The 16,275-nt window shown below is 38.4% G+C and overlaps 1 protein-coding gene across 3 annotated transcripts in view; it reads right to left on the bottom strand.

The window, feature by feature from the left end:
* Nucleotides 1-16,275, bottom strand: part of LOC149146965 (uncharacterized) — a 153,839-nt gene that overhangs the window by 117,216 nt on the left and 20,348 nt on the right. For all 3 annotated transcript variants that reach the window (XM_089441435.1, XM_089441433.1, XM_089441434.1), the window contains one exon: nucleotides 8,223-8,287. In XM_089441435.1, the coding sequence (XP_089297561.1) occupies nucleotides 8,223-8,287 (65 nt within the window). The remainder of the gene's footprint in view (nucleotides 1-8,222; nucleotides 8,288-16,275) is intronic.

The raw sequence follows: 16,275 nt of genomic DNA, 5'->3' as shown, positions 1-16,275 counted from the left end.
CCATGAACTTGTTGGAAAACTTTCTCGATTTTGTTTGCCAAAAATGCAAGCTTCACATTTTGCATTTTCCTTTTTGAATGTGGGAAGTCCTTTAACCATTCCTTGTTTCTGCAATTGAGAAAGACTCTCAAAATTCAAATGTCCATATCTTACATGCCATAGTCTTATAGGTGAAATACCTGTAGTCACTGCCCCTGCAAAATCAGAATGCCTTGGAATAACTGTCCCTTTCATCCGTAACAATTTTCCATCTTCATAACCTGTCATGACTGTTTTCAAGTTCTGTTTCTTTGAATTAATCTTCACTAAACCATCTTCCATAATCACCTGATGTCCTGCTTGTCGAATAGTGACTAAAGAGAGCAAATTTTTCTTAAAACTCAGTACATACCATACATTGGAAATCATTTTTTCTCCAATGCCAGGGAGAAAAACTTTTACTACTCCTTTTCCATAAGGCGTATGTTTTGTATCATCAGCAAGAAAAATTGAATTAAGTTGGCATTCTTGAAAATTCCAGAAAAAATCACGTCGACAAGTCATGTGCTGAGTTGCCCCGGAATCCAAGATCCAGGCATCTTCATAGTCACTTCTAAGATGGGATGAAAGTTGTGATGCTGGTGAGGAAGTAAAAACATATTCTGAGTTATCTTCATCTTAATCATTTGCAAATTGTGCTGAATGCTGCTGAAACTTGGGAATTTTATTAAGTGATGTTCGACAATCTTCAGCATAATGGCCAACTTTGTTACATCGTCGACACACAATTTGACTTAAGTCTCTTCCTCTTCCTGAAGATTGTCCTCTGCCTCTGCTTTGACCTCTATTTTGAAATTGTCCTCTACCTTGACTATTATATCCTTGTCCTTGAAAATTGCCTCTTCCTTGGTTGTTTCCTCTACCTTGAAAATTATTTCTTCCTCCTCTGTTAAAATTGTTGCCTCTGCTTTGGCTTCGAACTCGATTATGTGCTGCTTGATTCTGATTCCCTCTGCCTCTTCCTCGAGAACTATCTGCTGATGACTTACTAGTGCTGGCCTCTGTGAGAAAAACATCTTCACCAACTTGCTTTTTCTTCCCAAAAGTTTTATCATGTTGACTCAACATTTCACAAAGTTCATCAAACTTTAGTTTTTCTAATTTCCCAGTTACTTGTAAAGTCTCTAGAAAATGCGTATAGGAAGAATGAAGCCCAGCAATGACAATTGTGACCATAAAGCTATCATCAATTGCGGGAAAACCAGCATTAATAATTTCTTGCCTGATATTCTTAAGTCTTGAGAGATATTCAAGAACATCACCGCCTTCAATTAATTTTTGTTGCAACAATTTTAATTGTAGATCGACTTTCTTTGATTCAGGCTGAGTATCAAAGAGGTCTTTAAAAGTTTTCAAAGCAGTGCATGCATCTAAAGCATTTTCTATATGGACATACATTTCATCATTCACAGACGATTTAATAAGAGCTAAGGCTTTAGCATTCTTGATTTCCCATTTTGCCAGTGCATCTGCATCTGTGGGTTTATTCGGCTTAACATCTCCATCACATATTCCCTGCCATAATTCATTATAAATGAGTGTGCTTTCAATGAGTCGATGCCATGTTTTATAAGATTTGGTGCCTTCAAGTTTGTCGGAATCAGAAAAAAAAATTAATCAACTTAGACATTTTAGCGTTGAAGCGTCGCACCAAGAATCAGAACAGAAAGGACAAGATAGTCAACACAACACACCACGCAAAAAACACGATCTATCGGGGCTTGGCCTTGACCCTCGAATAGTCGTCAAAACAGGAGAAAATTGACTGAGCTTTGCACTTGCCTCTAGTCAATTTCTCAAATTTTTACAAGGCAACTTTCAAAATTTGACTTTTTACAATGGTGCTTTTGCACAAGCTGGTAAAAAAAATTTACCCCCCCTCAAAGTAAAATTACTTTGAGTTACATTTATCTCCTTCAAAAAATTACAAAAAAAAAACTCCTTATTGCTCCATCAACCATAAATTAAAAAATCACCATATTTCTGCACAATACAATATTACAAATTTAATTCAGCTTCAGCATATTCATATTCATTTTATTTTCACATCATCACGTGAATTCAATTGAACTGCAGATTCTCTATATCTGGCACAGCTGACTAGAGGCAACTACTAAATTTAGTGTATGCCCAAGGGAATCTGCAATCCACATACGATTTCATAAACTATGTGCATGAAAAGTTTGGGTTTCGAACTTTGACGGAAGATACTGCCACGTTAAGAGTTAAATAGCATCCACCAAAAACGCCGGGCATAATCGTGTTACTGAGATTGAAGTAAACCCTCATGCGACCGTCATCATGGAAGAGAATTAGGTCTGGCCGGACAGACTTACAAACTTTACACAAATTTTTCGCCAGAACTTTTATAGGCATAGCGCCATCGTTAGTATATACCCACTTGATGTCCAACCGGCACCCATTTTCCGTGTGCGAGATCAACAATAAAAGAATCTTCACAACTCAATTATTGCAGTTTGTAACATACGCTTAGATTGAAGCAATAAGATTATTATTGACACGGAAGGGCCATCAGCACATTATAAATCATCCGAGAACAGTCAATCTGTCAAACAAAGGTTCTTCTCCACAACGCTGACAATGTTCAGCACATTATAAATCATCCGAGAACAGACTCTTCCAGATAGGAAAACACAATTGATGATCTGAAAAGAGATCTTCAAATTTGGAACCAACGAACACGCGATTTCATTGAAAAAAAAAACCAATAAGTGGAATATTTAGGAACATGCTCACCCAGATTTAAACGATCTTACCAAATGTTTATCTTGCAGTTCTCCATTGCCGGATTTGAACAGATGCATTGCTCCAATATAATTCGCACCGTGCACTTGTGAAAAAAAGCAGCAATACGACTTCCAGAAAATTAAAAACTCAGATGAGTTTTATGATTCCCCTTCCTTGAAACATTTCGAGCTAACCAGATGCTGCAGATTTCTGGGTCTCAAAACTGTCTCCGCAATCTGCACTCATCATAATTCCAGCGCCTCAAGATACGCTCCCCACAGGTTCCAAACATATGCGCATTGAATTAGGTAGATCACGAACTCACAATTCGTGCTCAGCCACTTCTAGTCTATCACAACATATCTTCACAAGATCGACTCTTAAACAATTATCTGCTGACCAACTGAATGGAGTTTTCCAGGACTTTGTTGAGTTGGAATCTTCCCTTCACATCCACTGCAACATTACTGAAGCTCTGATACCACAATAATGGCAGAAGTGTCCTCAGACACATAATTTTATTAATCAGAAAAAAAACAATTACATAATTGATTTGCAAGAGCTTACACCCGAACAACCAAACACTCTTGCAATGAGCTATTTATAAGCTCCATGTCCTAACTACCTCTAATTATGGATCACTTATTAAATAACAAGTGTCCATTTACAATAAATGCTATTCAAACCAACTAGCTAACTAATCTCCTAAAATAGAGCCTAAGATACGACACATTTGGAGAGTCATATCTAGTTACAACAATATGCTAAATCTAAAAGTCTCCATTAAATAATTAAACATTCTAGAATAATAATTATTAATTTAATATCTTAAATTAATAATTATTTTATTCTAATTTTATAACCTATGATAAAATTATATTTTTGGATCATCTAACAATGATTTCTCATTTGTTTCCTGCCGTTTTACCAACACAATTTCCAAGAATGGACGGTACATGGGCAGTGGTGCATCTCGCCATATGACATCAGCAAATGAGTTGTTTACTAGTCTGATGGAGCAGGACTCAGGAGTACACATGGAACTTGGTAATGATGTCGAGTATGAAATAAAAGGTGGGACAATTCCATTTCAACTCAAGTGAAGAAGCTCGTTGGAAGCAGTGTTTTACAAACCGGCCGTTTCGAAACCGAAACGTCCGAGTCGAACCGAGTCGATTGCTGGAGGAGTGACCCGGCCAAGTAACCGGTCCGGTTGACCGAGTCACACATGACTCGGCCGAGTCATTGAATGACTCGGCCGAGTCATGTGTGACTCGGTCAACCGGACCGGTTACTTGGCCGGGTCACTCCTCCAGCAATCGACTCGGTTCGACTCGGACGTTTCGAAACCGAAACGTCCGAGTCGAACCGAGTCGATTGCTGGAGGAGTGACCCGGCCAAGTAACCGGTCCGGTTGACCGAGTCACACATGACTCGGCCGAGTCATTGAATGACTCGGCCGAGTCATGTGTGACTCGGTCAACCCGGCCGGATCCAATTTGACTCGGTCATAAACTGCTCTGTCATAAACCTTGCCTCCTGTTTTATAAACTGCTCTGTCATACCCATACTTGTGACTGCAATTACAGTGTCATTTGATAATTTATCTTCCAAAATTTGGTGTGTTTTGGAAAGGCACTGTATTATGAGGATTCGAATTTGATGTGAACCATTGTCCTACATTGATCATCATCTTTTGCAGCTTTACCTGCCTTGTGTTCGATCTTAGTAAGTTAGAAACAAAACTTTGCAATTAATTTAACTATTTGGCATGATGTGAAGTTGATGTGTGTTGCAAAGCTTGATGATCTATATATAGCATGAACTCCTTAGCCATCAAGTATTGCCTTTGATGACATAGATATTGTATAATTGTATATAATTCTTGATTGGAAATTCTCTATTTAATTTTTTCTTGATTAAACTTTTCATGGTGGTATGCACTGGAATGTCCTTCTTGGCTAACTAGTGCCCCAAGAACCAAACTTGATCATCAGATTCAACCTTGAAAAGTTTGTTACCATCTGTAATGGCTAAAACTGTAGCTTCCATTAGTCATCTTTTAAGAGATTGGAAATCCTCTTCAGCTACCTTGGATCTTAAAACCTATTGTCTGCTGTCATCAAAATATTCATAGGTGCTACAATCTTACTAAATGTTCGGATGAACTTTTGATAAAGTTCACAAGTCTATGAAATTGCCATATTTGTGTTGCATTATTTGGACTCTGGAGTTGGCCACTCCCAAAATAGTGTTCACATTTCCTTGGTCCATTTCAATATATTTTTTGAAATTATGTGGCCAAGATATACCATTTTTCATTGTGAAACATGCCCCCCTTCAAATTCACAAGTATTGCTGCTCTTAAACAAATCTCGAGTTTTCAGTATAAACTTTGCTCTTTCAGACAGATATTCCGAGGTCATTTTAACTTTTAAGGTTATGAGTCCTGGCTTACTTCATCAACAGTCCTTCATTCTAAGATAGGGGGCAGTAAAGGTTTATGTTTCATCATTGTTGTAGCACTCTGGAAGGTGCTTCATTGCTATATCTGAACTTTAATGTACAAATTGAACAGAAGCAAAGAGCCTACTTTGATCATATGTTGTCTTCCATGTATATTATAATGTTGTGTGTTTGGAAACTTGAATGAAAATCTTTAAAATTATGTTTAAAATATTTAAAATTATGTTTTTTTATAAAAAAAATAAATATTTAATGTATTTTTTACAACGACCGAGTCATTGAAATCGAGCCGGCCGAGTCATTACCGAGTCGGAGTCGGAGTCGGAGTCGATCCTCGGCCGAGTCGGAGTCCGAGTCCGAGTTGTAAAACATTGGTTGGAAGTCAAGGATGTGATGTATATTACAAGGCTTAAGAAGAACCTTCTCTTCGTCTCTGTCGTGGAAGACAATGGCTTTGTTGTGGATTTCCAGAAAGGGAAAACACTTATCAAACAAGAAGGATCTAACCCTGAAACAACTCAATTATTGGGGTTAGATAGGGCATCTTGGACAGGTTACGAGGTGAGCCTATTTGAGCCTTGGTTCATAGAAGTGACAATTTGTGTGAGTTGTGGCATAGGAAGATGAGGCACCTGCATTACAGTTTGTTACCAATTATGAGGGAGATTGTCACTGATATTCCAAAATTCAGTGTTGACCAACAAGGTTGTTTTCCCAAGCATTATGGATTTGTTACATACGGATGTATGCGGGTAGATGCCAGTAGCTAGAGAGGCATGTATTGTGTGTCTTTTATTGATGACTTTTGTAGGAAGACATCGATCTACTTCCTAACGACAAAGGATGAGGTCTTCAGTTAGTTTCAAGAGTTCAAGACTCTTGTGGAGAACCAGATAGGGAAGAAAATCAATGTCCTGAGGTTAGGTTAGACAATGGGGGTGAGTATACCTCTATCAACTTTAAGGATATCTACAAGGAGGTAGGAATTAAAAGGGAGTTGATAGTATCTTACAACACCCAACAGAATGGAATTGATGAGAAAAAGAACAGGTCAATCATAGGGGTTGATAAGGCCATGATCCATGATCAAGAATTGCCCATGTTATTTTCGATAGAGGCATGCAATACAGTTGTCTACATCTAGAATAGAAGTCCTCACAGAATCTTGGAGGACAAGACACCAGAAGAAACATTCACTGGTGTCAAGCCAAAGATGAGTTACTTATGTATCTTTATTTATCTAGTGTATATACATGTACCAGAAGAGAAGAGGGCCAAGAAAGAGCCCTCCAACATAAAGAGTGTGTTTATGGGATATAGTGTGGCTTAGGAGGCTTACAAGATTTTCATTTTAGCACAGCAAAGAACTATGGTGAGCTAAGATGTGAAGTTTGAGAAGAACCTTGCATCCAGGAAATCACATGAGACCCTACAAGTGACAAAAGACAAGTAGGAAGCTCCAAAGGTTGAGTCTACAACAACAACTTCCAAATCAGGAACTCAACCTTCAGATGAGGTTGAGGAGAAATCAACTCGTTCTAATTTTGTCACAACACTACAATGCTTCATGCAGATATTGAGAGATGCTCAAGAGCATGTGGAGGGTCCTAGGAGGGCAGTCAGGAAGAACAAGCCTTTGAAGGAGTTTCCAAACTATATGGCACTTAATAAGTAGCATCATTGAAGAAGCAATAGACCAGCAAGTTTGGAGGAATGCCATGGTGGAGGATGATGTGTGGGACATTGTTCCAAGATTGAAGGGAAATCCAATCCCGATTCCCAAGTGGCTCTTCAAGAAGTTCCTTCCTCACTAAGAGGTAGTGTTGATGTTTATAGCTTCGGATGGGAACTTCCACACAAGACTAGTGTTGAATGTGTGTACGTCATCCAAAAAGGTCCTTTCTATTTGTAATTCACTTTAATTAAAATTAATTATTAAAGTGAAGAATATTTCATTACTGAGTTGATTAATTTCTAATAAAATGTAAAGTATCTACATGAGTAATTTAATTGTAATATCCCTTGTCGATTGGGATTTAATCCCAACCGTCAATGTCATTGAGAGATTGCGGTTATGAAGACTTAGTCATTAACTAAATGTTATAAAATAAAGACAAAATGAAAGGAAAACACAAAGAGTATGATACAAAGAGTGTTAAAAAAAACAAAAATAAAAGAGTGATAAAGGGTTTTCACTGTGTGCAAGTCCAAAGGAGAAAAGAAGAAAGTGTGCGCAGCGAAAGGAGATTAATCCAGCTCTCATAAATTGAAGGAGCCATATATAGCAAGTGCAGAGGCAACTTCAGGAGGCCATGCAACCTAGCAAAAGAGAAGTCTGGCCATACAAATTTCTGGGACAGATTTCAGCAGCAGCGAGAGGGTTTTTCAGGAGGTTTTGGCAGGGCCATGCAGGCTGTAATTTTGCACCATAAAAGCCAGGTTTTGCTGTAATTTTTCTTATATTCACATTTTGGAAGCCCTTGTAAGATTGGAGTAAATTTAATAAAAAGAGGATATTTGAAGGGCAGAAATTTCTCTGCATTTTGGAGATTGGTTTCCTGTAGCTTCTGCTGATTTTTTATTTCCAGTTAAATTTCCAATATGTGTATTTTATTCTATGAGCTGAAGGATTCAATCTAAATTAATTTTTCAATAAGGAAATCATAAAGAATTAATTTACCTGGGTTGCTGGAATAGAGATTATAACAATTACATGCACTGCAAGCAAGAAACAATGTATCGTGTCTAATACGCAGTATATTTCAAACAAGTTCATATATGCTGTAAAATGCACTTGTAATGATCAAATCTGTATTTGTGCAATTTCTTTGTTTAACTATATTGAAATAAGAAACCTGTGGAATATTCATGCCTATGCCATCAGTTGAAGGACATAAATAATCGTACAATGCTATCAATATCGCATCAATTACTTGCAGAAAGCTAACGGCTCAAAAGGAACAAGATACCTATAGGATACTCAAAGCTTTCATGTTGAGCGATCTTGACCAAAAAATCAATCCCCCGCACCAAGCTGTAGAGTGTAATGGAATACCATTAGCAACTGATAAAAATAAAAAAGCCCACCTTCAGATAAGAATACAACAGGTTGAGCATTGCTAATAAATCTTGTTACCAATATTTCACATACTCTGTGATGAATCTGTTAATAGGCAGTTATCTCACGCACACCCAATCTTAATTATGTCAACCATAAGCTAAGAAGAAATCAGTACATAGGTAATGTGTTACCCTTCCTTTACATAAGTCAAGATAAGAATGTCTGAACTCCCAAGTGATATAAAACAATGACTATTCAAAACTTTTCATTGTGTTAAAAAACATGGATTTAGAATTTGACAAAATGCCTAGCCATAAACAAAACAAAATTATCAAACTGGAAGGAATAGAATAAAGCAAGACAGGTTGGTCAATGTTGTGAGATACAATAACAACAAATAATAAACAGACAGTTTAGCAGGTAAATTCAAAGACAATAAGCAACTCCTCTAGCAGAAGAGTTATCGCATATTAAGAGGAAATTTATACCAGAACCTAGTAGTAGCCACACTGACCCAGAAGGTAAAATGATTCCAAGTGAATCTAATCCCAATTCTTTAATAAAATGTAGCCTACATTGTCTGATACATGCATGAGGATGACAGCAATGGAAACACTAGCATAAGAAGTCAACATGCAGGAGAAGAATTGCTGCAACTGAACAAATTGTACACTCGATATTCCATATATATATATATAGAGAGAGAGAGAGAGAGGGTCAATGAAGAGTAGGCAAAGACTGAGGTGAGATCTACAACTGGTAGGTTAGTTTGGTGGAATAGTAGCTGAGATTTCCATGTGTTTTCCAAAATAGCAGTTAAGAAATATAAATGTACAAATATAAGAGATTAACCACTTTTAAACCACTAAGTCTAATTATTTCTTTATGTATATATATATATATATATATAAGTTGTAGGAAACGTTGGAGAAGGGTCTGTTTCCGGCCAGAAACGAAACGAAAAAAAGAAAACTCGTATCGTACGGCCTGGAAACTCGTTTCCAGCCGTACTGACCCGTTTCTCGAGGAGGAAACGTTGCCAGTATGGTCAGAAACAGAGTTTCCTCTTCTAACTTGACTTTTTCTTGTATTTTTTTTTCGCTTCTAATTTTTTATTGGGCGACTAAAATATCTTTTGGATGCTTCTAGATGCCTCTCAACTTATAAAAAAGAGGGTTTTTTTGAGTGGGGCAGCCTAATGTTCAAGCGTATGGCCCTAGTGTTGATACGCAGTTCATGGTAAGTGACATTCTCGTTTATTTTTCATTTTCATCCTTTTACTTAAATTTTTAACATTATCATGACATGACTCAAGATGTTTGAGAGTGGTTTCGCCCTCATTGGATTTCATATGGAGAAAGTAGAATTTTAGATCTCACTCAAAATCCAGCAGACTTATCTGTTTTTCAGGATTTCAAGATTGGGGGGATTGCAATGTTTCCATTGGATTTTGTCATGTACTAGGGTATGGAACTTGTATTTAATCAAGAGAACCAAGCCCTCTATGCAGGAGAGACTCCCAATAATCAAGAGCGTGTAGGGTACTAGGGTATGGAACTTGTATTTAGTCAAGAGCACTAAGGTCGTTCGACTATGTAGGAGGAGACTCCCAATCAAGCACGAGACAAGAAATTAGAAAGTTCTCGTGGCTGATTTTGGATATTGCTATTTTCATTATGTGATCATTCATGAGTAAATGTGATGTAAATTTAGAGACTTATAGTTTATGCATTGACAATTGACTATTTAATCATAATGTAATAAATTAGAATGTATCATATATGGTTTATGATTGCACATATTTCTTAAATGTCCTAATATATATATATATATATATATTGTGTTTCCCCGTTTCCAAAATTTGGGGGGGTGGGAGGCAGGGGGGTGTGAGGGATCATGTTTCGGAAACTCGTACATGTTTCCCCGTTTCGTGTAACTTAATATATGTATATATATATATATATATAGAGAGAGAGAGAGAGAGAGACTGAAGAGTAAGCAAAGACTCAAGTGAGATCTACAACTGGTAGGTTAGTTGGGTGAAGTAGTAGCTAAGATTTACATGTGTTTCCCAAAATAGGAGTTAAGAAACATAAATGCACAAATATAAGATATTATCCACTTTTCAACCACTAAGTCTAATTATTTCCTTCCTGATTATGGAAAATTGTCCCCAATGTCTGTAGGTAAGGAAAGTGTTACATAAAGAGCTGATTGGGAGACTCACTTTGTTTCATCAGTTCATGTAATTCCCAGATCCATCAAAATATAAATATTTCAGTGTAGATAAGGTAAATTTTTTGTTTAGTTAATGTGATCATCAGTCACAATATTGAAAATTCTCGCACACATCATGAATCCAACTAGATATATTTCTTGTCCCTCTATTAAGTATGATGAGAAGCATGGTCAGTATGATGAAAAATATAATTCTATTTCTGATTTTATAATCGAAGGATTATTAGATAATTAAAATAGCAAACTTATGTGAGTAAAGGGTGCCTTTGCAGCCAACGATGTGGTTATCTATTTCTGTCTAGTGGTTTCAGAATGGACATCAAGTAGAGTGACGTTAGACAAAGGTTGTTGAATATATGGAACAGTTGCATCCAGATGTGTAGCTGGAACCTCTCCCTCCAATTGTGAAGGCTCATAAGGCTTGAGTTGACAAATGTTGACATCATCATGAATACCAAAGTCCATAGACAAGAGTTTCGGCCAAGACTAGCACCATTGAGAAGAGGTGCACCAACAAGGGCATCAACAAAGGCTATGCCGACAAGGGTTGTACCAAGACATGCGTTGTTGACAAGAAGTACGCTGACGAGGATGTCATCTATAGAGCATCAATCGACAAGAGTCTTGTTGTTGTCGGCAACATCAACATGGTGTCTATCAACAAAAATATGCCACCAAGGACCTTGTTGTCGCTAATGTGAGCAACAAGAAGCTCAATGTCGTTGATGTCAATGACAAGGAATTTGATGTTGTTAATGTTGTCGAAAAGGAACATGATGTTGTCAACAAGTTACAATGATGAAATGTCGGGATCAACAATGGATGGACATAAGATAAGATAATTTACTATAGTCCAACAAGTGACCAAAGAGTTAGTTAATGGGACTCGAAAATTAGTCAATGGGACTTGTTACAGCAAAATCTCGCACTTCTCAAGATAAAGTCCAAAATCTTAAGTGTGAAACCCACTGCACCTTAAAGGGGACCACTATCACCTCACCAACCCTCTTCTTGCTTCTAGCGAGCTCTCCTTCAACTCAAGGAGGGCTTCTCCCTAGATTAGGATTGCTAGGGTTTGGCAATTCCAGGATTTGAGTTCAAAGAGGAGCTCCCCAGACACACAATATTAAGGGATTATCAAATGATCTTGTCAAAATTTCATCTATCACAGCAATTGGAAATTATTTTTCTAATTGTTAATTTATTTAACAATTTATCTGTTGTATGCTACAACAAATATCAGATAATTCACACTGTGATTTTCACAAATAGACTGCAGAAGAAAATAGCATTGGAAATTGAGAAAGTCTAGCACACACACACAAATTTTACACAGTTATTTTTGGACAAATGTCCCCGGAAAAACCCAATGTGGGAAAACCGATGCAACAGTGAGGGTTTTTATTATTATGCAGTAGTGAAATTCATAGTACAATTTGGATGTCGAAAAATGGCAATCCACAGCAAGAAAATCTGGCAAAGATATTCCCTAAGTAACCCTAGTACTTGCGTTGCCTGCACTCATGTTCTTGCAGTGGGAATAATTCAGCCTCTTGCTGTTGCCTCTCTAGATCTAGAAATCTTCCTCTGGATCATTGTCCTTGCCCCTCACTAATACTGCATCCCTCTCTGGCTCGAACTCTACTATTGCTAGCTCGATTTGCACAAGGAATTGTTGCTCAAGTGTCTCATCTCCATCACCACATCGATCCCTTCTTATATCTTCCGTTGGGACTCCAAAGGCCAAGATTAAATCTTAATCGACGGCTCAAATCATTTATGGATCGATCCATGTGAGTTTCTAGAGAATTCTCACCTTGACTTAATTAATTCTGATTAATTAACCAGAAAACTAAAAAATAGATTAATAATCTAATTAAGCCATCCAAGGTGGGATTTCCATAAACGATTTCTAGGTTATGGAGATCTCATGTATTCTAGCCTCTCCACTAAGCTTCATGACTAGAACACATCCGACGCTACAAAAACTAACACTATCTCTTAGTGAGGACTGTGTTCTAGTGTTGCACATCCTGCCACAACACCCTGTCTCTGTACCATCTCCTGTCACGCTGCTGATGTCTGGCCATATTGCCCACCAACCACTGCGCAACTCTGATATTGCATCTATGTTGTTGCTAACACTGTTATACGGTTGCCCACTCTACATCTACATTGCAACTCCCTCTCATCTGTTGTTTACTACAACTGCAACTAAGAAGCATCCAAAAAACTGAATCAACTGTGTTCAATATGATGCATCTACCTCCCAAGTCCTGATTGCTACTAGCCTCTGCACTGTCACTGAAGGATCTGCGTTGTTGATGACTCTACACTGCTACCAACTTTGCACTTGACTGCTACTAGTCTGCAACTGTCACTTTGGAATCTGACTACATCTCTAACACTAATCCATCCTACTACTAAATACTGTGGGCCCCCATAGCCAGGTAATGATCCATGAGGAGGATACCTCAATGGACCATGCCCAACTCTGCAATTCTGGGACAACAACTCCAAATCACCCCACCTCACTTCTGGAGGTATAACAGCAAACATAGTAAAATTTGATCTACTCATATTGTTGTTACTACTGCTCTATTGATGCTTCCACACTGCTACTTCAACTACTGCAATAACGAGCATGATCTCCCCAAATCTTGAAGCGCTAGCTTCCATGGGGCTTCTCCCTCTGAGCTAGACAGTCTCGATCTCCCTATGGGAAATCTCTCTGCTCCCTTTTTGTAGCTCACACTGTCCTCCTGTACTGGAAACATGACTGCGTAGCTTTGCGCTATGAATCTTTTGGCTAGAACTACACTTGCACACTACAACTGGGCAATTCGCACTATCAGTGTCACTGCATCTAGCTCTACAACTATATCTCATGTACTGACTGCAACTAGATTTGCAACTATCTAACGACAGCTTGCGTCTGTTGACACTGAACCTGCTACTATGATACTATGGGCTCTTGTAGCAAAGGTGATGGTCCATCTACAACAATCTGGAACTGATCTGACTAATTTCCTTGTTGCAACTGTGTTGGACCCTGCCCATTCGGCACGCTGGAGTTTCATACTCCTCCTCCCCCTGGATCTGGTGCCTCATTATCTCCTTTCAAGCTTAGTCCTTGACCATTCAGCACGCTGGAGTTTCATATTCCTCCTCCTCCTGGATCTGGTGCCCCATTATCTCCTTTCAAGCCTAGTCCCTAGCTGGGACCCTTCCTTTCTTTGCAAATCGCACTAGACAACTCGCACTTCCTCTAGCACTTGTTTCTGGCAACTGGAAGTCAAACCACTGCCCAGATCTACATTTTGGCTAACTCATACAACCTCCTTTGCCAATTTCAAACAGTCATTCCTGCAGAGCTACAAAATCTGGAAACTCAAAACTGGAGAAAATAAACCCGAAAATCTCCCTCTTTCCAGTTGCTCGACTGCTGAGTCTGCTACTCACACTCCCTTCTAGAGTGAGAAGATCTGCTCACAACCACTCACACTCCCTAGAGAGCACAAGATGGATGAAATCTATCAATGATAAAGGAAAGAAAGCCATAGGGAATTTTTTGTTTTATTTAGATATATCTTGAAATGATCCTAAATACTCATATTAATAAAACATTATTAAAGCTACCTCCATTTGTGGCCTAGATTCTAAAGCCCTACTTCTAAATTTCATAGGATTTGGACAAAGGTTGGCTAGGAATGAAGTAGGTAATATCCTTGTAGACAATTGTTCTTATGGGGCAAAGACAAGTTTCACTATTATGTTTGATGGGTGGGCCCATGGTAAAATAGAACATTATTGAATATTGAATCTCCTCGTCTCTTGTCCTATGCGTATAATGTTTCTTCAATTTATCGAAGCTTCTAACCAAAAATTCCTAATTGTTTTGTTAGAGTTGATTGTGATAAAGGAGTGGAAGGAAGGTGTCCAAGTTGTGATTGGTAATGCTCAAACAATGCGTTCATTGGAACACTTCTTATTGGGTAGGCATCGCACTAATTTTTCCAGCATGTATAACCCATTATTTAGATCCCATCCTAGATAAGATAAGATAATTTTATTTATGTCCAACGAATGACCACAAAAGTAGGTCAATGGGGCTAGAGGATACATCTAGTAAGAGTACGAGTACAATGTGGGAGTGCAAATGCCACTCCTAGTAAAGCTAAATCTAATACTATGTGTGTGTGTGTGTGTGTGTGTGTGTGTGTCCAAGATGAGATAATGAAAAGTACAAACAATAAGACGTCCTCGTGAACATGTGTAAAACCGTATTAACGGCACGGTAAAGAGCCCATGAGGAGAGAGAGCTAAACATGAGGTCCATGATGTCAAGAATGCTAGAGTCTAATAACTAACAACAAGGAGGGTGAGGGGGCACTGGCTCGCTATATGAATCCTTTGAACCTATTTGGGAATTTAGTTGCGTGATCATGGGGGAAAGGAATGAGCTACGAATACTACTAACATTTGAGGCCAAAAGAAAAAGCTTTGGAAAAGGCAAAGTATATAAAAAAATCCAATTACATTCAAGCACACAAGTCTTCAACTTGATGAAAAAATATATAGATAACAAGGGGCTTTGGCATCCTATCAACCCAATTACCACCAATTTCATCCTCTTATAGCTTGTTAGTACCAATAGTTGAATTTGAAGAGAATGTTTATATGTAAGGATTGAACAAGATCAAAATATAACAAGTCAACAAATGGTATTGAGATTCCATCACTTGTATTCCATGATATCCTTCGGAGGGATGCTAAGGAATGTTAGGATATTCCGACACATAGGAAATAGTTAAGTTCAACTTGGTCTAGTATAGAGTTAGGTATAGAGTTAGGTAAAGTGTGTTTCTTTACCGTTGTACATTTTGTAACTTACAATCCGACGGTCACGATATGTAGTGATCCGACGGTTCACTCTCTCCTCGGTATTACCGACACTTGATCCGTGGCTTGACACCCGATTGGTCCATGAGTTCTATTTAAAGCGCATGGAGGGTCATTGTTCGGGTAATCCGTGCATGAGAGAAGCTTATGTAAATTTTCATTCTTTGATTAATAAATTGCCTGTAGTAGCCACGTTGGCGCAGGCCGTGGACTGTTTCCCTCTTTGAGGGTTTTAACCACGTCAAAAATACTGGTGTATTGATCTGTGATCTGGTTGTGAGCGGCGTCCTTTTGGTGTTCTTTCTGAGGAACTTACCCTGTAAATTCCTACATGGTATCGGAGCTATTTGAGGGCCGCGTCCGTTGGTGATCCAAATCTGAAGCCGGTAGAACTGCATCCGACTGCCGTTTCCTAGATCTACTGTTTCTGACTGCTTTCGGGCCGAGAGGACTGCTCTGTTGTGTTCGGAGCATCTGTTCCAGTGAGGAACCCCTTTCGTTTCACGCGAAAAGGTTTCCGGTAGCCCTAGCTGCGTCATTTTTAAGATCTGGAGGTATACAGTCTTTATTTGCAGTTTACTGTTATTTTCTCTCTGCTTATTTCGGTTTCGGTTTATTTAGCTGTTTTTTCTAACCGGATCTATACCTTTCATTTCTGCGTATGCTCTTTGCCCTGCAACTCTGTGCGATCTGGGCAAATCAGAAACAGAAAGGAAGGATTTTTCTCATGCGTATGCTCTTTTCCCTGCGCCTTAGGGTGATCTCGGAAAATCAGAAACATTGAGAAAAATATTTAGTTTCCGGCCAAAGCTAACTTTGAG

The sequence above is a fragment of the Pinus tabuliformis genome, chromosome 9 (assembly GCF_031772625.1).
Source record: "Pinus tabuliformis cultivar Carrire ecotype Pingquan chromosome 9, CPIR1, whole genome shotgun sequence".
Lineage (NCBI taxonomy): Eukaryota > Viridiplantae > Streptophyta > Pinopsida > Pinales > Pinaceae > Pinus > Pinus tabuliformis.
Note: the sequence above shows the minus strand (reverse complement) of the source record. Positions and strands in the feature narration are given on the sequence as shown.